Raw genomic sequence first — 27,372 nt, 5'->3', positions numbered from 1 at the left:
TCTGCCAATTTGAAAAAAATATCTAAAGTTATTTTTAAATTGTTTGTTTCATATACTTTATTAAAAACTAAAGGCACTTTCTTTGTCATTGCTTTATAGCGGCATCTTGACTCTTATTTAATTGAAGACAATAATTGTGGTTTTGTTTTGTTTTAATCAGGAATTGCCTGATGAATAATTAGTTAAAACATGACAAAATATATTCTGTTTCCTTGTTTCTGTTTTGCCAACAATGAGATAATTAAATGAAGTATGCTAAGGGTTATTTTCTGCAGAGACTTCTCATTACCCAAGAGCTACATTTGTCTGGTACCAGCAGGGGACTGGGAGGAAGAGACTTATCCTTCAGCTAAAGTATTCTTGGCTTCAGCAGAAGTATTGAGTCTCTTATATTTGATAATCAAATTTAAAACAAAAACAACAACAACAAAAAAAACAAACTCATATATAAACAAGAGAGGTAGCACTCTCTCTTTCCTATTGCCCATGATGTGAAAGGTTGTTTAAAATTAATTTCTATATGATTAATATACCTATCTAATAGGGAAATATAGAATCATAGAGCATCCTGAGTTGGAAGGGACCTACAAGGATCATCAAGTCCAGCTCCTGGCAGGTCTACCCAAAAATTCAGACCGTTATGACTAAGAGCATAGTCCAAACATCTCTTAAACTTCGACAGCCCTCTTGGTGAAGAACCTTTTCCTGATATCCAGCCTGAATCTCCCATGTCACGGCTTAACACCATTCAACAACATGCTAACAAAAACAAACAAACAAACAAAAAAATTGATTATCACCTGTGTATCCTTGCAAAGACCAACTTATATGCTTAAGTTGTAGCTTCCCAAGTGTAAAAGAGGATGTGCAATTCCTTTTCCTTTACTGTAATATTGCCCCTATTCTGGTCCTCTAGAGGAACTGCACAAAGCTCTTTTACTATCATGCATGTTTTCTGCTTTGATGGTTGTTTGCTTGGTGCTCAGCTACGACAGGAATAAATGCTACTACAAAGAATGTTCTAAGGTGGTGTTAGAACAACTAAGAGTCCTTTTATGCCTGTTCTATATAATTAATAGCATGGAACTTCACAGAAGGTTTTGTATAAGAGTTTATGATACTAAAACGGCTTACAATTTAAAAAAGAAAAAATGTATTTCATTTTAAAAAACAAGCTGTGCTCACCCAACTTTGAGTTTTTCTTTATAGTATCCTTTAAATCCTATCATGTAGTATAGAATTTTTTTTATAGTATCCTTTAAAGTTTCATCATATCAGATTCATCATATGAAGAGGACTGATAAATACTTCAGGCAGAAAAATGGAATAAAATATTAATGTACGACAGTTACAGTTTTGTTATTAAACATTCAAATTAAATGATTTAATTTTCAAATACAGGTCATACTGCAGGCAGAAGAAGGTTTGAAAGAACTAGATGCTGGAATCAGTGAATTAAAAAAGCGTGTAGAGAAACTGCAAATTGACCAGCCTGCTGTGCAAGAGCTATCTAAGCTCCAGGTAAGGTTCATAAGTTCTACCCTAGAGCTGGCTAGTGATATGAAAGGTGTTAGTATGCTCCTTTTTGTTGTTCATAAGGCAGTTTAGGAAAGCATTTCAGTGTGTACAATAGATTGAAAGCTTTCTCCCTCGTTCATTTACTTTTTCTACTTTAGCTTATTTAAATTGTCTAACCTCTATTAGTAGCATCCACAGTAGAAACACACAAAAACATGTTTCGAGTCCCTGTTCAAATGGATGAAGTTAAACATGTAGACATAAATGCTTGTTGAAAACTGACCCCTGTTCTCACCACTGTCTCATGATTTGGGGTTTAACTTTCTCACATCATTAATTTTAAAAGTAAAGCTGGGGGAATAGGCAGATGGCAGTGGGTAGGGTACAGAAAGGCTAAGTATGACCTGAAACTGGAAATGTTCCACTTTCACAAAAATGCTAAACTTAAAATAATGCTAAACTTAAAAACTTTCTCATGTTCCTGCACACATGGTTTTGAACACACCTAAGTGGTAGGATTCCCTGACATACATATGTAGGGTAAATTAATCCAGAACTTTTCTAAGGCTGTTGAATCTTCTTTGTCAGCAGTTTCTTGCTGAGGTAGGGTAGTGAAAGATGACAAGGTTTATGACTGAATTTTACTCTTTATAATGATGTAATAATAACCTTGAAAAAAAAGAAAACAGATGAATTTGTGTGGTGGTTTTACTCCGGTGGGCAGCTGAGCTCCACTACAACCGCTCTCTCACTCCCCCTCTCCTCAAAGAGAAAGGGGGAGAAAATACAACACAGAGAATTCGAGGTTTGAGATGAGAAAGGTTTAATTAAAGGGCAATAGAATGGGGAGAAAAGGAAACAATGAGTCCATGCGGAAGCACAGAGAGAAGGAAAAATATTCTCTACTTCCCATCAACAAGCGATGTTCGGCCACATCCTGGGAAGCAGGGCCTCAAAATGCGTAGTGGTTGTTCAGGAGGAACAGCCCCCTCCCCCACGAGAGCCCCCCCTTTTATCGCTGAGTGTGACATCAGGTGTTATGGAATATCCCTTTGATTGGTTTAGGTCAGTTGCCCTGGCAAAGTCCCCTCCTCATCACTTGCCCACCCCCAGCCTGCTGGCTCTTGGGGGCTTGGAAGGAGTCCTGATGCTGTGCCAGTACTATGCAGCAATAGACACAACACTGGAGTGATATCAGTGCTGTTCCAGCTATGAGTGCAGAGCACAGCACTGTGTGGGCTGCTGTAGGGAAAGGTGACTCCATCCCAGACAAACCCAACACAACGTGGAACATAAACTTAAGCCCGCAAAACAGTAATCTCAATTAAAAATTAATGACACAGATTTTGTGTAAAAGGCATCTTTATCTCATTTCTTTATCCTTTTGTTCCAAGAGGCTCCTGGTTTTTTTGGTGTTTTTGTTTGTTTGTTTGTTTTCATTGTCATATTATGTCTACGTATTCCTCTCCCCTTTACCTCAATTAAAAAAAAAAAAAAAAGAAAAAGACCTTCCCTTTGGTTTTGTACATTCACGTTTCTCACAATTGTCTCTAGATCTGGGAGAGACAACTGCAGTCCAGGGTGGGTACTTTGCTGTAGTGCTGACTGGTCTTAGAGGTATTTTGTTTTGGATGCCTTGTCTTCAATAAGATGATACAAGTCTTTGCCCATCAAAAGTCTTGGGTTATCCTCACAATTAGATATATGTTCTGAGAATGTAATTCTTGAGACCAAAACAAGTAAAGAGTCCTGCTCATATGAAGGAAAACATCTGTAGGTTGCTCTCACTTCTGGGGTTGACGTATACAAGTTGAGGAGTAGCTATGAGGTTCGTTCAGCTGGCTCATTTTGAATTTCACAGAATTGGCATTCTGAAATATACACTTTTTTATTTTTATTATGTACTTCTGTTGCTAAGAATAAGCTGCTATGGCATAGATCTGGGGTTTAACTCTAAACTCTGACTGTTCTGCAGCAGCAAATGAAGATAAACCTGCCTTCAAGATGCCTGTAACCTGTAGCCATGATGGAATCAGTCCAACCTGTTGTAATATAAGAAGCAAAACATAAACAGCATCTTCAGTGTCCTGCAGCCACATAGTGCTGTTTTTTGATGACTTAAGTGCAGTTACCCCAATTCTTTGCTTCTTAAAGCCAGTCTTAGGGACTTTGCTAATTTTGTTCCCAAATGCATACACTTGAAATACTTACAAGTGCTACTTATCTTTCCTCTCTTTAAATGCTGAGTTATTAATTTATGAGTTAAGATTATCTGCATAGTCTTTTTGAGCTGAGATATTATGTTATCATTAAGTGGAATATACTGACAATTAAAGTAGCTGTTAGGTAGATATGTAAGGTGGGAAATAAGGATCATTACTGCTGCTTTTTTCCCCAAGGATACGTATGATGAAGTGGTGAAGATCATTGGATCCAGACGGAGTGACCTGAACCAGAACCTGGCTCTTAAGAGACAGTATGAACGGGCTTTGCAGGACCTGGCTGACCTGGTAGAAACAGGCCAAGAAAAGATGGTTGGTGACCAGAAAATGATTGTTGCTTCTAAGGAAGAGGTTCAGTTGCTACTTGACAAACATAAGGTAAGAATCAGTGACATATTCAGGACTAATCACAACTGTAAGATTGGATATGATAAATTGCTAACCTTGCATTCATGAATTAATGTTCAGGACCTTTTCTGAATGGTGAGTCAGTGTTAAATCAAGATATATTAAAATTACTCTTTTTAAAATTGTTATCAACAAACTATTTTGACTGAGTGACTTTCCAATGCTGTATTGCAGGTAAACCAGGTGGGTCATAATAGCTATACCATTTTAATAGCAAGTTCCTATTATTGGGTTGTTATCCTACCTAGCAATTTCTTCCATTGCTCCATTTGTTTTCTAATGGAAATTTAAGTTTGCTAATAACACCCATAAAATATAGAAAGACCATGTACAGCAAGTCCACAGTTCTTTATTTGGCAGAACTTTTAGGTAGTTTATATCTGATTTAAGCTATTTTTTTTATGGAATGAGAGGGTAGAATTTGCATGTAAAGGATGACCTCTTTCTTTAAAAAACCTATTGTCCTTTTTATATTGTGTAATGGATTTTGTGAAATGTTGGTGGAAGGAAAAGTTTACCTATTTCTACGTCTGCAGATACTTGATTTTACTGCTATTGTCGCAAGATATTGTTTTAGTGGTAATGAATTATGTAACAATTGCACTTTCCCTTTTCTATCCTCCTCCTCCCCCACATCCAAACTTCTCAGGAATATTTTCAGGGGTTGGAGTCTCACATGATCCTTACGGAAACACTCTTTAGAAAGATGAGTAGCTTTGCCCTCTTGAAGGAAACTCAGTCTCATTCAGAGCTAATGACACAAGCTTCAGCTGTATTAAAGCTGGCCCATAAACGAGGTGTGGAGCTGGAATACATTCTAGAGGTGAGGATCTCTGTGTTATTTTCTGTATGTCTATTGTAATCAACAACCAGGATATCCTACAATGTTGATTTCCTGGACAAAATTGGATGTCAGTCCCGTTTTTCATACACAGGAGACCGAGGGACAGCATGTAACCTTTGTTTTGGGAACTTCAGGTGACACCAGTTGTGTTTCTCTAAGTTTGAAAGAGCTACTTTGCTTGACATGACAATTGTGTTCTGACCAAAAGCTGGGTTTGATGAAGAGATGGTGTCTTATTGTAGATTCACGAGACGTTTGTACTGCTATTTATGTACATTTACAACAGTACAGCTATAGCATTTTACTCAGGTATAAAATGTTCTAGACACCCAGGTCAGTAATCACCATACGTGTGGGTAATTTCTGTTTGTAGACCTGGATGCATCTGGATGAAGATTACCAGGAACTTACCAGACAGCTGGAGTCTGTTGAAGGTAACATCCCTACTGTTGGTTTGGTGGAAGAAACGGAGGACAAGCTCAGAGGTCGGATTGCACTTTTTCAGGTTGGTGCTTTTTAGTCATTCTTGATGGAAAAGTTAGGTGGAAGAGTACCTCTGAAGGTCATCATTCTCATGGGAGTCCCACCTCCCACTTGAAGCAGGACAGTTATAATGGGCTGGATCAGCCATAGTTTTGGAAACCTCCAATAACAGAGATCCCACAGATGAGGTGGGGACCAGTTGCAGTGCTGCACAGTCTTCTACTGAAAAGGTTTTCTCTAATGTCCGATCTAAACCTTCCAACTTGCAGCTTGTGGCCATTAATCCTTTTTATATTATGTGTCTTTACAGAGGAGCATTTATCTCCATAATATGGGAACATTTATCTCCATAATATTTTTCATTCTGCTTCAAATAGTTGTGGGTCTTTGTTATACTAGCCTTTAGCCTCCAAATTTCTCAACCTAAAACACACATACCTCCCTAATCTTCATTTTAAAGGTCATGTGCTACAGGTCCTTGAACATCTTAACAGCTCTGCACCAGACCCTAACCAGTTTCTTCTTCTTGAATGTAGTGGGAGGTGAAGACAGGTCAAAATTGAATGCACTAGATGAGGATTTAACAGCACAATATAGATGGGGATAAGAAAATAACCTGTCTGTTGTCCACATTCCTACTAGTGTAGGCCAGTGCTGTGGTTTTCCTTATTAATGATGCCGTTGTTATGTTATTGTTACATGATACGGCACTTTATGTTATAGATGCCATTGTTATGTTAGTTGCAAAATTAAAGACAAATTTTTCCCTTCCTAGACTGTACTTAAAAACAGGGTTATTCTGCCCAAGGTACAGAATTTCTACTTCATTTGAACCTTCTGAGGTTTCTGCTGCCTCCAACCTCAACTTCTATCAAAGTGTCTCTGGACACAAAGCCTGCCTTTTCATGTGTGTGTCAACCACTCCACATATATTAGTGTCATCCATGAATTTACTGAGGAATGCTCCATGTCATCATCCATGCCATTAACTAAGATGTTGAAGTTATTTGGGCTCCATCATCAACAGTACTTGGAGTACTTTTTCATTACTGTCTCTGAGACAGACATCAAGCCTTTGATCATTACTCTGTAAGACCAGCAATGTAACCCATATAACTGTCCATTTCTCCAACCCCCTCTTAGCTACCAGAGGAGAGTGTTGTAAAGAGACATTATCAAAGGCCATACTGAAGTCTGTCTCATCCACAGAGAGAGTAATTTTATCATAGAAGGCAGTTAAGTTAGCGAATCCATGCTGAGTACTCTTGATTACTTTTTCTCTTTTTTGTGCTTGGAAATGGATTCCAAGATGTACTCCATGATCTTTCCAGGGAGCAAGATGAGGCTGAACAGCCTAAAGTTCCCCAAGTTGTCTTCCTCTTTCTCACCTGCAATAAGAACCAGTAGTTTAAATATAGATTTTTGCCACATCCTGTTTTTTCAGTCTGTTCTCAAAATGAAAATTCTGGTCTAGTGTTTTGTCTTTGTCTTGTAATACACAAGATACTTCAGTTGTGTTTGTGGTGTTTTGTTTTCAGAAAAATGTCTGCTACGTTTTTCTTTCAAATTTACTTTACATTCTTTCCTATTCTGAGTTTACTATATGTTCTTTTACCAGACAGCTTTATGCTTTTGTAATGGTAGGAGGGGGTTATTACCCATTGTGTTTTGGTTTTGTTTAATACTAGGCATTGTTTATGTTTTTCTCTTTTGTCTCCCTTATCAGTTTAATAAATTGTGTTATTCAAATCCAGATTTTCAGATTCTGATATAGCATAACTTTTAATAACATTTTTTCTTTCCTCTCTCTGTGGCCATTTTTAGATTTAAAATTAATCATATGTAATTTATGGCTGTCTTGGAAATTTTATGTTACTCTCTAGAATTTACACATTTATGTTATGTTATGTATATTATATGTAAATACATCTGTAGACATATAAAAATATAAAAAAAATATTAATCTATCAAAGCTTTATTTACGTGAAAGAGAAAATAGGAAGAGCAATAGAAAGCTTATGTACTCACCATAACATTGATAGCTTTGTACATTTTATCTTCAGACTGTTTTAGCATAACTGAAAAGTCAGAATACATGTACATATTGCCTAGTCAGATATGCAGATACTTTTTGAAAATTTGTACTACTTATGTGATGATAGCAGAATTTGGCAGGTTTGTTTGCCACATATACAAATTCTTTACCCATCCAGAAGTCACCATTTCTATAAAATCTGCCTCTCCTCCCAGTTGGATTCAGGGTCAGAGCATTAACAGTTGTTGTGCTCTAGTATTTGGATAGGTGGGTAGAGCTTCTCTTTCGTAGTAAAGATTTTGTGGTTTGATAACTGAAGATAGACATTGAAGTATGGTATCTGCATTAGCATCTTGGGCATCTTTAAATTTCGGTATATTAGAACTCTGAGCAGATGGAAGATTAAGTTATGACTTTTTAATCAATTTCTCTTAGAAGTGATGTTGCTCCTCTAAGATTCCTTTGAATTTGTACTTTTCTATTGTAAAATATCCACACCAAGGAGAAATTAATCAGAGGGAGATGTTAATAGACATACTAAAGTGAGGGGACTTGTTAACAGCACATTCAGATTGTGAGTAGATTACCTGCATGTTGAATCTCAGGCATTCTAGAACTGTTACGGAGGGGAAAAAACGAGATTTGCAGTAATGACATTGGATATGCTACAAAATGCAATAAAAGAAAATGGAATATTGAAAAAGCTTGGTAGTGGAGACCTGCAGACCTATCTAACTGTCTCTCTTCTGTCATTCCAGCATCTGAGATCTAATCTGACTGAATACCAACCTAAATTAGACCAGGTCCTAGATGATGGGAAAAGGCTCCTTTTTTCTGTTAGTTGCTCGGATCTCGAAAGCCAGCTGAACCAACTAGGAGACCGCTGGCTAAGTAACACCAGCAAGGTTAACAAGGAGCTTCACAGGCTGGAGACAATACTGAAGCACTGGACCAGGTGATGCTGATATAGTGAATGTTATAATCTATCTTCAATTGCGCTTGTTGAAGTCAAAGGCATTCTGAACCCAGAACTATTAAATTCCATACTTAAAAGAAAGTTCTTTAAAATGTATGTGATGGTTTAACTAGTCTACCATATCCTACTTTAGTTCTATGCAAATGCTCTCATACTCTCTCATTTACAATAAATCATGCACCAAATAACAGTTGGTGAGAAGTCAGAAAGCTATCTTGATAAGATAACAAAATTATAAGTCCTCTCTATATATATAGTGCTGAAAAGGGGTGTGTGCTTTGCTAGACAGTATGAGTATACTCACGATGTTCTGGTAGAGATATTGCCGCTGCTGGGTACTTGTGTTTCTGTGCCATTGCATATAGGGAAGGGAGCTTTTAGCAGTGTTCATGCGCCTCTTTTGAAATGAATTCTCTAAGTGATATAGAAACTTTCTCTATTATTCATAATGTCCCTGACTGTTGGCTCACTAGCCTTTCAAGAGAGACACATAAGAGGATTTTTATATAAAGTTTATATGGAAGCACTGTCATTCTGACATTTGATTAGTTGCTTAGCATATGGAATGATATGAAGATAGTTTCTGACAAAAGCAGTACATTTCTGATATAAGATGACTCGTGCTAAAGTTTTTGGAAGATTGAGACTTCTAATGGAAAAAGAAAAAAATGTGATTGTTTGAGTTTGTGTGGTGTGGAATGGTGCTATTAGAGCTTCCCCCAAAAGGTTAGTAACCTAGTTACCAGTCTGTTAGGAGATTGTTTTTTCTAAAAGGCAAAAAGGAGTCACCATTAAGAATTGTAGATATGATAACTAAAATAAGAGCAACCTTTCTTAAAAATTAAATCATGCTTTTCTGAAAGTTGATAAAGGAAAGAAAAAATATTTCTTTACAATCATATCTTATCATATCTTTCTCTTAACACGTGGAAGAGAGACTACTCCACTGGATGCAAGAAGTGACAATGACTGTTTAAGTTTTCTGTAAATATTTTTACAGGTATCAGAGTGAATCTATTGAACTGACACATTGGTTACAATCTGCAAAGGAGCGACTTGAGTTCTGGAGCCAACAGTCTCTGACAGTTCCTCAGGAACTTGAAACTGTCCGAGACCACCTGAATTCCTTTCTAGTAAGTCAGTCACGGGTCTAGGACATTTTTTTTTTCTCAAATTACGACTAAACTGTGTAGCAATGAAATGGTCATTAAGTAGAGCATGCAAAAAAAAAAAAATATTTCTGTAGATGAGATGGTGTGTTTGCACATTACAAAATCACAGAATGGTCTAAGTTGAAAGAGACCTAAAGATCATTGAGTCCAACCTCTGACCTAACACTAACAAGTCCTCCACTAAACCATATCGCTAAGCTCTACATCTAAACGTCTTTTAAAGACACCCAGGGATGGAGACACCACTTCCCTGGGCAGCCCATTCTAATGCCTCACAACCCTCTCAGAAAATAATTTCTTCCTAATATCCAACCTAAAACACCCCTGGTGCAACTTTAGCCCATTCCCCCTCGTCCTGTCACCAGGCACGTGGGAGAATAGACCAGCCCCCACCTCGCTACGGCCTCCTTTAATGTACTTATAGAGAGTGATAAGGTCGCCCCTGAGCTTCCTTTTCTCCAGGCTGAACAAACCCAGCTCCCTCAGCCGCTCCTCACAGGACTTGTTCTCCAGACCCCTCACCATCTTCGTCACCTTTCTCTGGACTCTTTCAAGCACCTCCATGTCCTTCTTGTAGCGAGGGGCCCAAAACTGAACACAGTACTCGAGGAGTGGCCTCACCAGAGCCGAGTACAGGGGGACGATCACTTCCCTAGCCCTGCTGGCCACACTGCTTCTTATGCAAGCCAGGATGCTGTTGGCCTTCTTGGCCACCTGAGCACACTGCTGGCTCATATTCAGGTGACTATCCACCAATACTCCCAGGTCATTCTCCGCCTGGCAGCTTACCAACCACTCATCTCCCTGCCTGTAGTTCTTGGGGTTATTGCACCCCAGGTGCAATTCAGAACTGTATTATTTTTATGATTAAAAACAGTTTATATTTTCACTTGATTTGAAGTATATCTGGTAAACACTAATAGAAAACGTGTTTTTGAAGAGAAATGAGGGTATTCTTAGCTTTCTGAGGTAAAGATTTAAGTACAGTAAACTGCTTATCTCCACAAAAAAATGATTCTGTTTACAGGAGTTTTCAAAAGAAGTGGATGCTAAATCATCACAGAAATCTTCTGTCCTCAGTACTGGGAACCAGCTCCTCAGACTGAAGAAGGTGGATACAGCAGCATTGCGTGCAGGATTATCCCAAATTGACAGTCAGTGGACAGAGTTGCTCACACAAATCCCAGCAGTACAAGAGAAATTGCACCAAGTAAGGAAGCACAGCGATGGCTTTTAATATTCCAAAAAATTCAAACCATACAGTTGGCACTTTCTCTGAGACATGGTTGCTCCCTTCCTGCCTATCCATGTGAGCAAGATAGGAACATTACATTCATTTTAGTGTGGGAAGCTTACACTCTTGTCTAAATCCTGTCTACTCATAGTGTCTAGCACCAATAAGTGCTACTTTCAGACTTTATGAGTTACACAGGTTACATTTTAAAGAACAAGTAGATAAGATTAAAAATAAAAAAAAAAAAAAGAAAAACATAGCCGCCATAGATGAAGAGTATAAGATGTTTACTAGACTTATTATATTTGTCAAAATAATTTAATTTAGTAGTTTTCTGAACCATCTTGTAATGCAAAATATATACATCTACCTAAACAAAAGTCTTAGAGTACATTTCCAAGTAACTGTATTTAAGCCAGTTACACCAGTGTATCAAATGTTTTTTAAGAAAGAAGTCTTTTAAGAAAAAATCAGGTACTTTTCAAAATAAGGCCATTTAGAAATCACATCCAAAAGAAGAGTAGTAGAAAATTATTTTCGAATGGCCTACTCACTAGCTATTTACAAGGACTGAGAAAGTATAGCTTAAAGTTGAGCTACATAAACCCAGTACAGAATTACGGAGTGAGAATGCAGAGCTTTATGGAAGCCAAAATGGAATCTTTGGGTTTGTCCAGTTTCTTTGCACAATGAAGAATAGAAATAATAAACCTTTAATAGAATGTTTTCTTATTAAGATGTATGAAGTTACACAATGTGTTTCATATTAAAAGCTGTAATTTCTTTTACTTCATTGTTTTATGAACTTCAATAATGTTTTAGGGATGTACATGATAATAAGAGCAGGTAAAGGAACGTATACTATGGTAATGCAAAGCAAGGGGTTCTTATTCATTTTCTTCACGACATTGTCTGTTATTTCTAAAGCTACAGATGGACAGAATTCCTTCTCGCCATGCCATCACTGAAGTTATGAGCTGGATTTCCCTGATGGAAAATGTTATTCAGCAAGATGAAGAGAATATAAAAAATGTAGTAGGACAGAAGGCCGTTCAGGATTATGTCCAAAAGTACAAGGTATATCATGGAAATGTTATGGATTTTCTTTTCTAATTATCTCCAATAAATATATATACATATGTAAAGTATAATTGACTTAAGTAGATAAAAAAGTATTTACACTGTGGAGTGGTTAGAGTTGTACACTAGATAAAACTGGGTAATATTTGATACAGTGGAAAAGAAGCAAAAAATACTTTTACTCTGCTGTTTATGGCAGGAATGTAATTTTTAATGTACTTACCTTAATTTCCAGTTAATCCAAAGCAATATTCACATGATGAAATGTTATTAGATCTGACTTTCATCCAAAACCACAAAGCACTTTGTATATGTGCTTTCATGAATTTTTTGCATGGTATCTCCGTCTCCTCAAAGCATAGCCTGTTCTTGAATGAAAGGTGTTCAGTGCTTTACAGATCAAGATCATTTTAATCAGTATCTGAAGTGAAAATGAAAGATGCTGTATCTTGAGATAACTATTGAGGAGAATAGATAAAGAACAATCTCAGATCTTTAACCAGATTGGTAGTACTCCTGTAGTAGATACGCACCCGAAGACTCTATTTTCAGTGTCATATCAGTTTTATCCTTCTGAAGAATATTTATTATGATACCTTCCAGATATTTGTACATGTTACATGAAAGGCAGAAACTTCACCTTTAGTCTTCATGAGTCTCCTGAAAAAAGCAGTTCTTGGTTATTCTTCTTCTCTGTTTGTAATATCTTCTGTATTACCTCTTGGTGTAGTAAAAAAGTTTTATACTAAATAAAGTGAATAAAATTTTTAAACAGACAGTTTTTCTTATATCATATGCTTGAGACCAATATGTTTACTGTTATATTTTAATCATTTACTTCAGAGAAAACAGATTCTTTATTCCAAAGACAATGTATTGAAGTCTTTGTTCTCAATATTTAGAAAACAAATATCAATGTTTCTAATTGTTGTTCCAATGCTAGAAAAACTTTAGGAAAATTGTGGTAGAGTTGTAATCTGTGAACGTTTTCCTCCTCTATTCTGGAGCAAGTTAAGAAATGATGATACATTTTTTTTATTCCCTTCTTTTTTTTACTAGGGTTTCAAGATAGATTTAAATTGCAAACAGTTGACGGTAGATTTTGTGAACCAATCTGTGCTACAGATTAGCAGCCAGGATGTTGAAAGTAAACGTAGCGACAAAACTGATTTTGCAGAACAACTCGGAGCAATGAATAGACGTTGGCAGATCCTGCAAGGCCTGGTAATGGAAAAGGTAAAGAGAAAAACCTACAGCTGCTCTGAAATAAACTGTCAAAATACATGCAAATGTCAGATAGTAATGACTAGAAGTCTCTGCAGGTCATCTAGTCCAACCTCCTGCTCAAACAGAGCTCACTTTACCATTAGATGAGATTGCACAGGGACTTGCTTAGCTGAGTTCTGAAAATCTACAAGGATGGAGATTCTACAGCCTCTCTGAGGAGCCTGTTCTTATATTTAACTACTGTCCCCTATTCCTGTGAAGAACAGGTTTTTGCCTTATGCCCAAACAGAATTTCTATTGTTGCAGCTTGTGATTGTTGTCTCTTCTCTTTTCACTGTGCACCTCCAAATAGATTTTGCCTCCATCTTGTCTAAAGGAGCACCCACATAAGGACTGGAAGAGCACAAAGAGATGCTTTCTTAACCTTCTTTTCTCAGGCTGAATGAAGAAAACCTCTCCTAGTATGTCACGTGCTTCAGCTCCCTAACAACCTTAGTGCCTGTTCACCAGTTTGTCTATAGAAAGGGCCCAAAATGGATCACAAGAGTCAAGGAGAGGGAAATAATCTCTTGTTTTTACTTGCGAGGCACACTTTCAATAATCTATCAGAGGATGTAGTTGGCCTTCATTAGTACAAGTCCATACTGCTGATCTATTGATTGCATTCAAGTTATTGCCCATCATAGCCCCTATGCCCTTTTCAACAAAGTTGCGTTCTATCCAGCTTACTGCTAGCCTACTGCCAGCCTACACTGTTGCATGTTACTTTGTCCCAGGTGCAGGACTTTACGTTTGTCTTCGCTGATTTTCATGAGGATTCCCAAATCCATTCCTCCACCTTATTTACGTTTCTATGAATGGCAACCCTACTCTCCAGCATATCAAACACTTCTTCTAACTCATAAAACATATAAACATATAAGCATATGTTTTATGAGTGAGAAGAAGTAACAGATAAAACAATATCAACTTCTAACATATAAAACAATATCAACCCTAGAAATGGCCATGATGATGCATCTTGTAAATGACTGCCAGATGGACGTTGAAGTGTTTACCATTGACCTTTAAGGCTGATGACTCCAAAAGTGTTCATTCACTTTTATACCTCCCATTGAAACTATCTGTCCTAAGTTTTGCTATAAGGATGATATAGCATCCATATCAAAAACATTGCTAAAGCCAAGTCAAACAGCATCCACTACTCTCCATTTGTCCATTATATAATCGTAGCAGTTGATCAGTTAGTTTAGGCACAGTTTACCCTTAGTAAGGCAGTACTTATTACTTCTTATTCTTCATGCATGTGGACATTTCCACATTTCTGACAGGATTTGCAATATAGCCTTTTTTCCAGTCACCAGAAACCTCTTCCAACTGCCCTTTCAAAGTGATAGCTACCTTGCAATGACATTGGCACCCCTGGATGCAGCCTGTCTTATTCTGTGGACTTTTACATGTCAACCTTACATAAGTATCTCCTAATTCTTTTTTCTTCTACCATGGCTAGTACAGAGTCTGCCAGAAGACCTGGGAGGCATGAGATGTTGGCAGTAGGATCAGAGCACAGAAGACACGGTGTGCCTCAGATTATTCTGTGGTTTCCCATTAGTTGCTGATGTACTTGCAAAGATTAGCAAGAAGGGTTCTGTCCCTCACTAGTTAGCTCCAGCCAAAATTTTGCTTTCCTAACAACAGCCCTACACAGCCAAGCAATGCTTTTACATGTATGTCCAGTTTTCGTAACCCACTTTCCATGCATACTTCTTTTTCCTTTTTAGCTCTGTAAGAAGTTCTCACTTCAACCCAAAATTCTAAACTATGCCATCCTGTTTCCTTGTAGCCTGGGTTGGGTCATTTTTGTGACTTGAGGAAGTTGTCCTTGAAGAACATCCAGTTTCTCCTTTGCCCTTCTCTACAGCCTCCCATGGGATCATGATTCCTTGAACAAACCAAAGTCTGCTATCCCAAGCTCCTAGGGATCTTTAGTCTGCTATTTGCTTTCCTCACTTTGCTCGCAGCTGTCTTGTCACTGTGGTCAATTGACAATCACATCCTTAAACAGTTCTAATTCAGATTACACCTAATTATGTTGACTCGTTCCCTAGAGTGAAGCTTGTCTTAATATGTACTTAATAAGTACTGTGAATGCCTTTTATGTCAACACTGCCATTTTCAAATTCTGCTTTGTTTTTTTTTTAACTCATATATTTCCTTTCAAAGAAAAACTATCTCATTCTCCAGTGAATAACACCCATTTCAGAAAAATCTAAGTGATTTCAAAGCTGTCAATTGACAAAGGAGTTAATATAAATATTCATCTGCTTTATCAGAATAATAAGCAAGAAATATAAAATGCATGTTTAGATACTTAATTTTATTTGGGAAGTCTTGAGGTCCTTTATGTCTGAAAATAATGCCATTTCATAAAAAATTCCTGCTAAAGTGTTAGCTCTTTTCAATGTGTCATCATGTTTGAACAATTTATCTGCGCAGAATAATTCCTCAATTAAACAGAATTTTATTTTATTTTTAATGTACTCCTTTACAAATAACAGGCATATTTCAATTTGAATACATATACTGTGTTTAAATTCAGAAAACATTACTGAATTCTGAGAAAGGCACTGGTCAGCATTGTTTTTCACTGATTTATTTAATTGACACAACATTAGAGGTAATTGTATGAGGAAGTATACACTCATATTTCTTTGCAGATCCAGCTGTTGGAAAGTCTGCAGGAATCTTGGACAGAATATGAAAATAATGTGCAGTACCTAAAATCTTGGTTTGAAACCCAAGACAAGAAGCTGAAAAAGCAACAGAGAATTGGAGACCAGGCTTCAGTACAGAACGCTTTGAAAGATTGTCAGGTAATGTCTCTTTCTAAATAGCAATATTCTCTTTCCAGCAGTTAGAAACAAAACCAAATAAAGCCATGAGATATCTGCATACCAGGGAAGTCAGTGACCAAGCTTCTCTGTACTTCAGTGAGAAAGATTTTATTCCTAATGTGCAAGTACTAAAGAAAGGAAGAAGGAATGGTAATACCCCACGAGGTTTAAAGGCAAAGTCAATATTCTTTTTGCATTCAGTATAAAGGCAAGGACATTTCCAGCTATGCCAGGCTTACTGGACTATGAAGGCCATCAACGGAATAGGTTGCCATTCCTGTTTGGCTAGTTATTTGGAACGTGATGTCATGAACACCATGCTTGACTATTCAGAAATATATTGTTTGTTTGTTTGTTTGTTTGTTTTAAAAAAAACTCATCACTACTTTTTCTCTGCCCCCCCTTTCCTTCCATTCTTTTTCCCCTGACATTCTCATTTCCTCAGAATTACTAAAAGAAAGATGATAGAATGCAAGGAGGTTTATTTCCCTTTTTAAAAAGTGCTAGGAATCATATTTATTCGAATATTCAACTATCCAGCAAAGCCAACAGTGCTGGACTCTTTTCACCTTCAAAAGAATGAAGAATAATCTTGATTAGAATGGGCAAAGATTGAATGAGACAAAGCTCAGTTATACATAATGCACAGCAGGTCATAATTTCATGCAAAATTTATACAAAGACTACACAGCATAGGGAATTACAGCTGACACTGAGCATCTGACTAGGAATAGTGTGCACATTTAAGTAGTTGGAAGCTTGCTTCTGGAGCTATCAGACTAGGGTTCAAGTTTATACATGTCTAGGAAAAAGTTTTTCTGAATTTCTAGTTTTCTGAATGCTATCAAGCATCAGAATATTTTTGCTCAAAATTGTTTTGTTCTACCAGAGACCAAATAATAAATTTCACAACAGATCAAATGTGTAATTAAACTCAGACATGACAACTGCATGTCCACAATCTTAGTATTCTTTAGTGTTTGTAATTATTATTATTATTTTATAATAATTATAAATTATTATTATTTTTATAATTATTATCCTTATTTAGTATTAATTAGTATTTTTTTAGTATTCTTAGAAAAGGAGTAGGGAAGCATGTTTATTTTAGTGTGGCTGTTTTTCACCCATGCATTTAATGAATAGGATAAGTATGATCCAGCTTTTAAGTCTTCACAAATGGAAATCTAAAATAAAAAATGAAGTGCATAATAGAATTTAGTGTAAATTCACCAGTGCATTGATTCTGTAATGGCAAATAAGCAGTTAGGTCAGATATGTTAGAAGCCTTTTTTCTCTTTTTCTTCCTTTTCTTCTTTTCCTTAATTCAGGTTTTCAAACTGTATCCAATGACTAGTTTCAGATAAAGTGTCTTGATGATTTCAGCACAATAAGCCCATACCAAGTGTAATTTAGCGTAGACTGACATAATTGGCAAGCTGTGCTTGGCTAGAGTTCAAAGCTGAATCTGATTTATCACCTTTTTGGTTTCTTTTGGTCAGGGAAGTTAGCAAATATGCTTGGGGAATAAGTTAAAAATGGCAAGACTTTGATCAGCACAGAAACAAATTGTTTAAGAAATAACCATATCAGACACTCCCAAGTATCCGGTTCAACTAGTACAAAAGCTGCAGCTTATTTATTAACCAATGTTAGTTGCTACCTAGTGTCATATTAAGAAATGAAGGCAACCTTTTTTTTTTTTTTTTTTTTTTTTTTTTTTAATCATGGTTCAGAAAGATTAATGCATCTTTAACTTTGTCTTCAGGTTAACATGATGAAAAAGAAATAGAGCCGGAAATATTTGCTATTATTGGTGGTTGAAGCTTCTTCCAATTTTGCATTCTGAATTTTGAAGCAACCTTCTTCAAACTTAAATTATTCTTAGTGTTAAAATCCCCTTGTCAGAAAGTCAAAGTTGATATTTGCAACTTAGAAGTGTTTGGTTCAGTGTCAGATGTTAAAAAATGAAAATAAAAATTAAAAAGTTATAAATAAAATTTTGAAATAATGAAGAAGAGAAAAATAAACAGTGCAGCAAAAATGCTCTCACATATATGATTTGCATCTCTCTCAATAAGGAGTAACCTGCAGAATATGGACAAACTGAAAGAACTTTGGCATTGGAGAACTTTGAATCTTCATTTCCATGACCAGTCTAGGGTTCTCTTGACAATACAGTAAGCACTTACTTCCAGCAGCAAAACAAGCCATTATCAAGCCGTTACAACCTCTGTGCCTAAATACTCAACCCCATTTTCTTCACCTGTTTTCAAGCCAATCATTCGTTTTCTTTCTATTTTCTTGGGTTAGTGTGGGGGAATGCTGAGTAGAGCAAAATGTTATAGAGCTTGTTAATTATAGAATTATCAAATAGCTCAAGTTGGAAGGGAACTTAAAGACCATCTACTTCCAACCACCCTGCCATGGGCACGAATGCCACCCACTCAATCATAATAATACTTCCCAACAACGTATAACCTTGTGGAGGCAATAAAAAAAATTCCTACAGTCTGTTGCTTGTTATCATTGGCTGGAGTCCAGTGAGCTTGTCATCTAGAAAAGGGGAAGACTTGATGTCCTCAGGCAAGGGGCTTTGCTGGGATCTGGCAAAAGAATAAAGATTCCACTTTGGGAGGCACAGCAAATTGACATCTTTCCCTAGGAAATCATTTTGTCCTTTCCTTTGGGTGGCAAAATTCAGTTTTTCCAGGGGCTTGAGCCAACTTTGGGCTAATTAAAAAGCCCTCTGTGTGCTGGGACAAACTAAGACAACACAACAATTTTCCCATGTATTCAAACTGCTAGCCTATTTTTAATTAATTTTGTACTCTTCCATGAGAGCAGCTGGTTACAACAGAGTTTTAATGTAGATGACATACTTCTATTTAAATTAAAGATATGCAACTGTGATTTAAAGGGAAGATAAAATATTCAAGAAAATTGTTGATGAGTTATAATCCTCTTGAGAATAAAAAGACAAAGTGCACAAGTTTGCCTTTCCTATTTTTAACATTGTACAAACTGGGGAGCTTATGTGTATCTTTACTGACTCAAGTCATTATCCATTAAACAAACAAAAATACTCAGGTGTCTTATTTTTATTTTAAGGAATTAGAAGAATCAATAAGAACAAAAGAAAAAGAAGTAGAAAACATAGAACAAAGTGGCCTGTCTTTGATACAGAACAAGAAGGAAGAAGTCTCTTCTACTGTTATGAATACACTGAAAGAAATCAACCATGCCTGGGCCAACTTGGATCACATGGTAAAACAATTATCAAAGGGCAAACCATAGTTCCAGGAATTGGAACATGCAGCAGAAGAATTAGCAGTTTGCGGCTAGTGGATTTATTCTGTGTTGTATGGGAAGAGATTCTGAATTGTGTCTCTGTTTTCATCCATCTTCAAGCTAGTGTGTACATAAAATTTACTATTTTAAGGATCACAGAATCACAGAATCTGTTTTACATTCTTAAAATTCAAGCTTTTTGTATGCTGATACGTAGTAGAAAAGTACCGAACGATCCATAAGTAACTACCTTTTTAAGCATATGGGTCACGCAAACTGAGGAAGAGATCAGTTTCAATTGTCATCCCCTGAAATCTGAACCTTGGTAGCATTAGTCCATATTCTCAGGAAGAATGCAGTGTGTTAGAACTAGCCTCTCCTGTAGCACTAGCCTCTCTTGGATTTGAGAGGCCGATTGCCTGTCTTAAGGAGTCAAGAAATTGCTTTTGAACCTTCTTCAAAGCAAGGTTCAAAGATATTTGAACCTTGTATGGTTCAAATGTACTCAAAGATATTGAGTACATTCAAAGAATGTACTCAATATCTTTCCAGTCCCTTCCATACTGGTCTTCTGTGGCTTTATGGAATCAAACAGACCTTTCTGCTGTACCCAGTGTAAGCCTAGCTGATGGTAGGGCAAAATGTTCTCTTCTTTCTCCAACAAGTTTAAAGTTCTGCATGAAGAACAAGTAGAATCTGAGATCAAAAGGAAGGAAATAATTTAAACAAAAGCAACCCCCTTGCATGTTTTTCATTTACCTTTTTTTTTTTTTTTTTTCCTCCTTCCCTCCTCCTAGGTCAGCCAACTAAAGATATTGTTGCAATCTGTTCTTGATCAGTGGAGCATTTACAAAGTGGCTTATGAAGAACTGAACAGTTACCTGATGGAAGCCAGATATTCTCTGTCCCGTTTCTATCTCCTTACTGGTTCTTTGGAAGCTGTGAAAGTCCAAGTTGATAACCTTCAGGTGAAAAGGAATACCATGCCTCTTGCCACACTGAGGATGGATTTCAGGATAAATGTTGTCCTTATTGCATGGATGCAATACATGTACATTTTAGCTGATAATGAATGAAACTACAGGTGTATCGGCACATTAAAATCTTATGACGTTGAGAGGGCACTTTATCAAGTAGCCATTACATTTTTCGTTTAACTAACTAACTAACTAAAATGGTAAAATTGTTTCATTTGTAGATTTTTTGTGTTGTTGCTTACATTTTGACCTGTTAATGTTCTACACACTGAGACAGCATTTATAAAATTATATCTGTGGATCTAGTTTACATAAAAAAAAAGCAATTTCCTTAAAAGTAAATACTCTGTGTGATTGCATGTCCAGACATATACAGCCAAATGCCTTAAGCATAATCCTCACTTTCCAAATCAAGATTTAAAGAACGTATATACACTTTACAGGTACTCTTCCATGTTTTCATTTTCTACATATCAGACAGGAGGAGTCAGTAGAAGGATAAGTTGTGTTTTTTTGTTGTTGTTGTTGTTGTTGTTTGTTGTTATTTGTTTTTAAAAAGCCCTTTTTTACTTATTTTGTGTATATTGATTAATCAGGTTGAGATTTGCTGAACTGTTCAAACTGCAATAATATAGTTAAATATATATATACTTTTTTTTTTTTAAAAAAAGGAACATTTTACCTGATAGCAATACTTCAGTCTGTTAAGTGAAAAAGAACCTTCTTTTTAGAATAAAGCTTTTTTATGCTGTTACTTTTTCATCTAAGTCTGAACAGGAAAAAGTCATTAAATTTAATATCTTACAGCAGTTAATGTGTTATTTCTGAGGGAGTTCCATGCACTTATTCTGTCAGTACAGAAGTATTTGCTTAGGATAATTTCTTTTACAAAATTTTTACATATTTGGAAAATTTTGGTTAAAAACATACTTTTTGCTACACCTGGATATTGAATCAAGTGTATCTAGCAATAGTCTTTATATTAAAAAACTTCCTAGTTAGATTCAATACACATGAAATCTAGTTTTGCTTTCATAACCCATTTACTGCAATCGATACATACCATTTTGAAATGTTTCTACATCATACAGTTATAATAGTTTGTGTATCATTATTTTTTCTTCTATTTCAGAGCCTACAGGATGAACTAGAAAAGCAAGAAAATAGTTTACAGAAATTTGGCTCAGTGACCAATCAATTGTTAAAACAATGTCACCCACCAGTGACTGAAACACTTACCACCACTTTGAAGGAAGTGAATATGAGGTAGAAAGTGTGTTTATGTTGAACTGTACTTTCAGTGGTAGATTTGCATTTAACTGTGGACTCGATTTTCCATCATTTTTATTTTTATTATATTTTATGTATTCTTTTATTTTATTCCTTTTGCTGGAGCAGAAGTGTGTTATTTTACTAGTAATAATAAAATAAATGTTTTCTCCAGCAAGAGATTTGGATCATTAGTGTCAGCAGCTTTGCTCCATGCATGTCTGCAGGGAAATTTGCAACCATGACAATTCTTGTCCTGGAAAATAATACTGCACTTAAAATGCAAGAATTCTGTCTGAAAATTGCTGTGCATGTCTTAGTTTCTCCAGTACTCAGCTTGCAATTTCTAGCTGTAGAAAGAGCATGATAGACTTTTCTATCTAAGATCTAAGGTTTTGCCAGTAGCTTGGCAAACGACTTCCCCAACATTGAATCCAGGCCATAGAAGTCTGAAGGTTTATTCAGAGAAGCTACAGAAGGATTTGATTGATCCAAGATCAAAAACTGCTGTGGTAGAAATACTGTTGTATTTGGTTTTGAGGGGTTGTATGTTTGTTTGTTTGTTTGTCTGTTTTTGAAAACGCAATCATGCCAAACTCATTTTGGTTCGTCCTGTACTGGAAACTGGAAACATGGGGAGAAGACCTTTTCCCCAGAGAAGCTGTGGATGCCCCATCCCTGGAAGTGTTCAAGGCCAGGTTGGATGGGGCTTTGAGCAACCTGGTCTAGTGGAAGGTATCCCTGCCCATGGCAGGAGGGTTGGAACTGGATGAACTTTAAGGCCCCTTCCAACCTAAGCCATTCTATGATAAGATACTGTATGATTTAAGTCTCAGTGATGACTGACAAGGTTTTCACTTTATGAGATAATTTTATCATATAGTAACAATTGAAAATGCTGTGATTTTTCTTTGATAAGGAAATAATGAGAAAATTTGATAAACACAGTACATTTCAGAAAGCAGCTGGTTTTGGGTGCCACTAAAGCTAAGAATTCAAAGAGGAATTAGACATTTAATTGGATAATGAACCTATTAGAGCTTTAATAAACCTGGAAGTATTTTAATTTTACGAGGCTTTATGAATTTAAAGATTCTGTGAGATTTTGGGAGGAAACTGCAGCAGAAGAAATGGTTTCATATATACACCTGTTCTGGGCCTTTCAGGCCCTTGATTAAATTTGAGGCTGGCAGTTCTTGGCCAGTTATGTCTGCTGTGTGGTGAACCAAGGTGTGCTAAGTGGGAATTGCAGTAGGTTCACTTCAAAAAGTGTACTCCAGCTTTGACCTAAAATATTAATATGCAGCATCCAAGATGCAGTACAGATCAAACCTGGTGTCACAGGTCAGAACATCCTGTCAACATATTTCTTGGATTCCTTTTTTTTCTCCTAATGTCTGAATCTTGATTATTATTATAAAATTTCTTAAAAGACAGAAGACCACAGGAAACAGCACTGAGGAAGAAGGGCAGAGACAATGGATACAACAGTGAGGAAGAGGGGCAGGTGTAGTTCTTTTGAGCTACCAAGGTTTGATCATTCATCCAATCTCTTTACCAGGTGGAACAACCTTCTTCAGGAGATTGCAGAGCGGCTGCGTTCCAGTAAGGGTCTCCTTCAGCTGTGGCAGAGATACAAGGACTGTTACCAACAATGCTCTTCAACAGTCCGTAAACGAGAAGATCAAATCAATGAACTGTTGAAGACTGCAACCAGTAAAGATATTGCTGATGATGAAGTAACTGCTTGGATTCAGGACTGCAATGTATGTTCACTTAATCTTTGCACTATACAACAGCTGTGAGCTAAAAATCTCAACAGGCTCTACATTACTAAACTACATATTTGGTGTATTGGAAATTTTCTTTTTATTGAAGCATCTCTCATGTGCAGGAGAGACAGCTTCATGTCTGCTACCCAAATCTCATGATTATCTTGGACTTATATGATCCCTCTATTATTTGTTGCTGTGTTATATTGCTTTTATCTGAAGTAATCTCTCTGGAGAAGGTGGATAAATTCTATTGTTTGATTCAGTCCTTGCTTATCAAAGTATTTCTTGCTAGGCAAGAATCTCTGCCAAATCCATTGAGCTCCTTATAGTAGAAAGAAACAGGATCCTTTGTCTATATTTCCAGATGTCAAGGCTGGTCACTTTTTCTGAATGAAAAAAGACTGTGTGTGTGTTCTTGGTGGCTTTATCCTTCCACATGGAGGAACAGTGTTGACTCTGGAACCTTGAGATTCCTCTATTTTTGATACTGTGTCCCAGAGAAGCAGGATTTTTTGTCTCCTGTTATGTGGTTATGTTTTGGTGTGTTTGAGTTCAAGTTAATGTTAAGTGTCCTTGATAAGAAAATTGAAATGGCAGTTGTCTTAGGGTAAGAAAAACAATTGCAAGGCAAAAAATTAACACATTAATGAGCATTCTGAGCATTTGCTGCCATAGTCTGCTGGACAGGCAACTCAAATATTTCAGTCAGATAATTGCATTACGCAATTTGCAAAAGTTAGTTTTTAATCCATCCTGGTAATTCATAACAAGAAGAAAAAATAAAAATTAAAATTAAAAATAAAAAAAGGAGATCTAGGGATCATGTTGCCTTGTGGCAACCCACAGGTAGAGTTGCCACTGCTTAGGAGCAGCATGTCACTAAATCGAAAGTGTTTTTTTCAACAAGTGTTGCCTCATCAGTAACAGCAGTTTACTCAATGGCAGCTGAGTGTTCACTTCTTTCTGTTCCTCTGAACATAAGTAATTCAAGATATGTTTTATTCTGCATATCATTTCCTTTTTATGCAAAGAGACAGTGGGCACTTTGGCATTGAAATACAGTAGTAAATATAAATTCTTCATGTAGTAGTGGTCCTTACTGATTTCATTTCTCTACATACCAGGGAGGATGGCATCAACTGAGTGTCAGATTAACTATTCCTATCTTTATTCAATGTGTTGCCACAGGATCTACTCGTTGATTTAAAGACAACACAGGATTCACTGATTGTTCTTCAAGAACTGGGAGAGGAGCTAAAAAGCCAGGTGGAGGCTTCAGCAGCAGCAGCTATACAGTCTGATCAACTGTCTCTGAACCAGAATCTGTCAACCCTAGAACAAATTCTCCGCAAGCAGCAAACAGTACTTCAGGTATTGCAAAGAGTGTTTTCAGTTCCTGCATCCAATCACCTTGTTGTACTTGAAAACGCAATTAGCCAAAAATACCTGGGTAAAGAAGATGGTGCTACCTGTTCATCTGCATTTCCCAATCTTCCCTGAAAGCCAAAGGAAAAAAAAAAAAAAGTTCAAGTACAGTATAGAGACCTTGTAAGAAGTTCCACTTTCTGGAAGAGAATGTGCAAACCTCACAGGGGAATGTTTCCATCTGGAATGCCAAGGGCAACATTTGTGCAGACAGCAATAATGCTAATGACTATATCCACAGCTACTGCTTCCCCAGTGACAACCTCTCTTCCCAGCTTGTTCTTTAGTGGTAAAACAAAGGAGAGAAGATTCCAAACAATTGTGTATCATGGATTTTAACAGTTCCTAATAATGTCAGTGACCATACTGACACCTACTATTTGTGTCAAAGCTTGTATGTCACATTTTGCTAATTGATGCATGTATCACTAGGGACTAAAGAGTAGAAAAAGAGTGTCAGAATGTGTTTCATAGGGCATGGAAGTGCGTGGATGAGAAAGCAACAAGGCAGTGGCTTCTGTTTGGGTGACAAGTGGAGTTGTCTAAGAAATCTAGTGTCATCAAGAATGTGCTCATTAATGTAAGGAGAGATTTTTTTTTCATTTGAAATTGCAACAGAAACTGGTGGTTCTTTTTATTGACAGAGCACAATAAACAGAGGAGTATTTTATATAAGGAAGTTAGAGCAGGCTGTGTATTTTAAGTCAAGAAGGTCTTTTAATATTTTGCTGAAGTGCTGCCCTTTTGCTATGATGAAAAATCCCATTTTCTCACCTGGTGTGGACTTTACAGCAAAAGCCCCTTGATAAAAATAATGAAAATAAATAATAATAATAATAAACACTATATCCACAGTCTGTAAACAAAGCAACAGTTGAAATTGTTCCTAGCGTATACTTCTGTTTGCAAATCTATAATGAGAATAATCAGGAGCATAACTACCAGAAGGGTGCTATGTGGCTAAATTCCTAAATCATGGGTTCTTTTTTATTCAAGGCTGGAGTCCTGGACTATCAAACCTTTGCCAAGAACCTGCAAGTCCTTGAGGTCTGGATAACAGAAGCAGAAGAAATACTGAAAGGACAGGATCCTAGTCACTCATCTGATCTCTCAGCAATACAGAGTAGGATGGAGGAACTCAAAGTGAGTAATAAATACACAAAATGTTCATTTTTTTACATTGGCCTGGTTAATTTGCACAGGGTATGCACAAATATTACTCTATACATATTAAAGAACTGTCACTCGTGGGAAGCATAGGACTGAGAAATTTGATGTTTGATGGTAGTCAGGTAGTGATTGATTGTCCATCTTATTCTGCTCCTGAGTAAAGAATAAAAGGAAAAACAAAGGATTTGGATTAAATGAATATCAAATCAAATTAGGAGTGGAAAATTTAGCAATTTTTGGAGTTCCTTTATCTTATTTTCTCTCATTTTTTTTTGAATGTATGCAGCTTAAGGACCAAATCATCTACACGTTTTGGATATATTGATGTACTGAAGAGTACTGAAACATTCATACTATGTACCCTATAATATACATTTAAACTCTTTTTCTTTCTTTTTGTGTTGCTTTTTTTTTATTATTTATTTATTTATTTATTATCTTTCTTCTTCTTTTGGAGGCCCTGACAGGAAGTTGATTGTCTCTGCCACCTAGGCTGTTTTTGTCATTTTAATATTCAATTATTTTTCTTTCAGGATTAACTATACATGTTTTTCCACTGTGCATGCTAACAAGCGTAGCACTTTTTCCTAATTTAATGATGATTTGGACATTTCTGTACTGCAAAAGAAAATAATAATAATAATAATAATAATAATAATAATAATAATAATAATAGTAAAATCAAGTGAGTATGTTCGATGTGGTATACTACCCTAACATTGAGTTTAGTAAACACGAAAAAAGGCTCACTTTCTTGGCAAGATAGACATGTAGCTTCAAGCACTAGCCTATTTTTGCAGCTCTGAGAGGTAAATCTCTAGTTCAGCAATATATGTAAGTGCAATTTGAGTTTACTTCTCTGTTTCTGTTTAAGTTTTCTTCTAGACTTGGACCAAAGAGACTGAAAACTGGAAATAAAGTCTTTCCTTGGCATAGGGATTGTTTGCCACTTGGTGGCAACCAAGGCCATTCCAAATTTAACTGAGTGCTAGCTTAGTCTATAGTAGTGTAATTACTGAACTTCTTGCTTATCAGCTCTATTGTTTGTTGCAGAGTCAGATGTTGAAGTTCAGCAGCATGGCCCCAGATTTGGACCGTCTTAATGAGCTGGGTTACAGACTTCCTCTGAATGATAAAGAAATCAAAAGGATGCAGAATCTGAACAGACACTGGTCTCTCATCTCATCTCAGACTACAGAAAGATTCAGGTGGGGATATCTTAAGATTATTGTATAGTTTTCTTATATTACAATAGTTAGAAAGTATGCCTTTTGCAGAGTATAAAAAATATTTCAGATATTTCATTAACCAAAGCACCTTTCCTTTAGTGTACTCATGAATAAAGATAGAAGTCAATGAGTTGAGATGGTGG

General features: G+C 36.5%; 1 protein-coding gene across 2 annotated transcripts in view; it reads left to right on the top strand.

Annotated features, from left to right (window-relative positions):
* SYNE1 (spectrin repeat containing nuclear envelope protein 1) overlaps positions 1–27,372 on the top strand; it is a 308,749-nt gene that overhangs the window by 230,232 nt on the left and 51,145 nt on the right. For both annotated transcript variants that reach the window (XM_038177603.2, XM_038177600.2), the window contains 17 exons: positions 1,402–1,521; positions 3,918–4,118; positions 4,798–4,971; positions 5,366–5,497; positions 8,269–8,465; positions 9,487–9,619; positions 10,686–10,868; positions 11,820–11,969; positions 13,032–13,208; positions 15,917–16,072; positions 19,205–19,360; positions 20,182–20,352; positions 21,494–21,627; positions 23,192–23,396; positions 24,594–24,776; positions 25,827–25,973; positions 27,054–27,208. In XM_038177603.2, coding sequence (XP_038033531.2) covers positions 1,402–1,521; positions 3,918–4,118; positions 4,798–4,971; positions 5,366–5,497; positions 8,269–8,465; positions 9,487–9,619; positions 10,686–10,868; positions 11,820–11,969; positions 13,032–13,208; positions 15,917–16,072; positions 19,205–19,360; positions 20,182–20,352; positions 21,494–21,627; positions 23,192–23,396; positions 24,594–24,776; positions 25,827–25,973; positions 27,054–27,208 — 2,774 coding nt within the window. The remainder of the gene's footprint in view (positions 1–1,401; positions 1,522–3,917; positions 4,119–4,797; positions 4,972–5,365; positions 5,498–8,268; positions 8,466–9,486; positions 9,620–10,685; positions 10,869–11,819; positions 11,970–13,031; positions 13,209–15,916; positions 16,073–19,204; positions 19,361–20,181; positions 20,353–21,493; positions 21,628–23,191; positions 23,397–24,593; positions 24,777–25,826; positions 25,974–27,053; positions 27,209–27,372) is intronic.

The sequence above is a fragment of the Anas platyrhynchos genome, chromosome 3 (assembly GCF_047663525.1).
Source record: "Anas platyrhynchos isolate ZD024472 breed Pekin duck chromosome 3, IASCAAS_PekinDuck_T2T, whole genome shotgun sequence".
Classification (NCBI taxonomy): Eukaryota; Metazoa; Chordata; class Aves; order Anseriformes; family Anatidae; genus Anas; species Anas platyrhynchos.
Note: the sequence above shows the minus strand (reverse complement) of the source record. Positions and strands in the feature narration are given on the sequence as shown.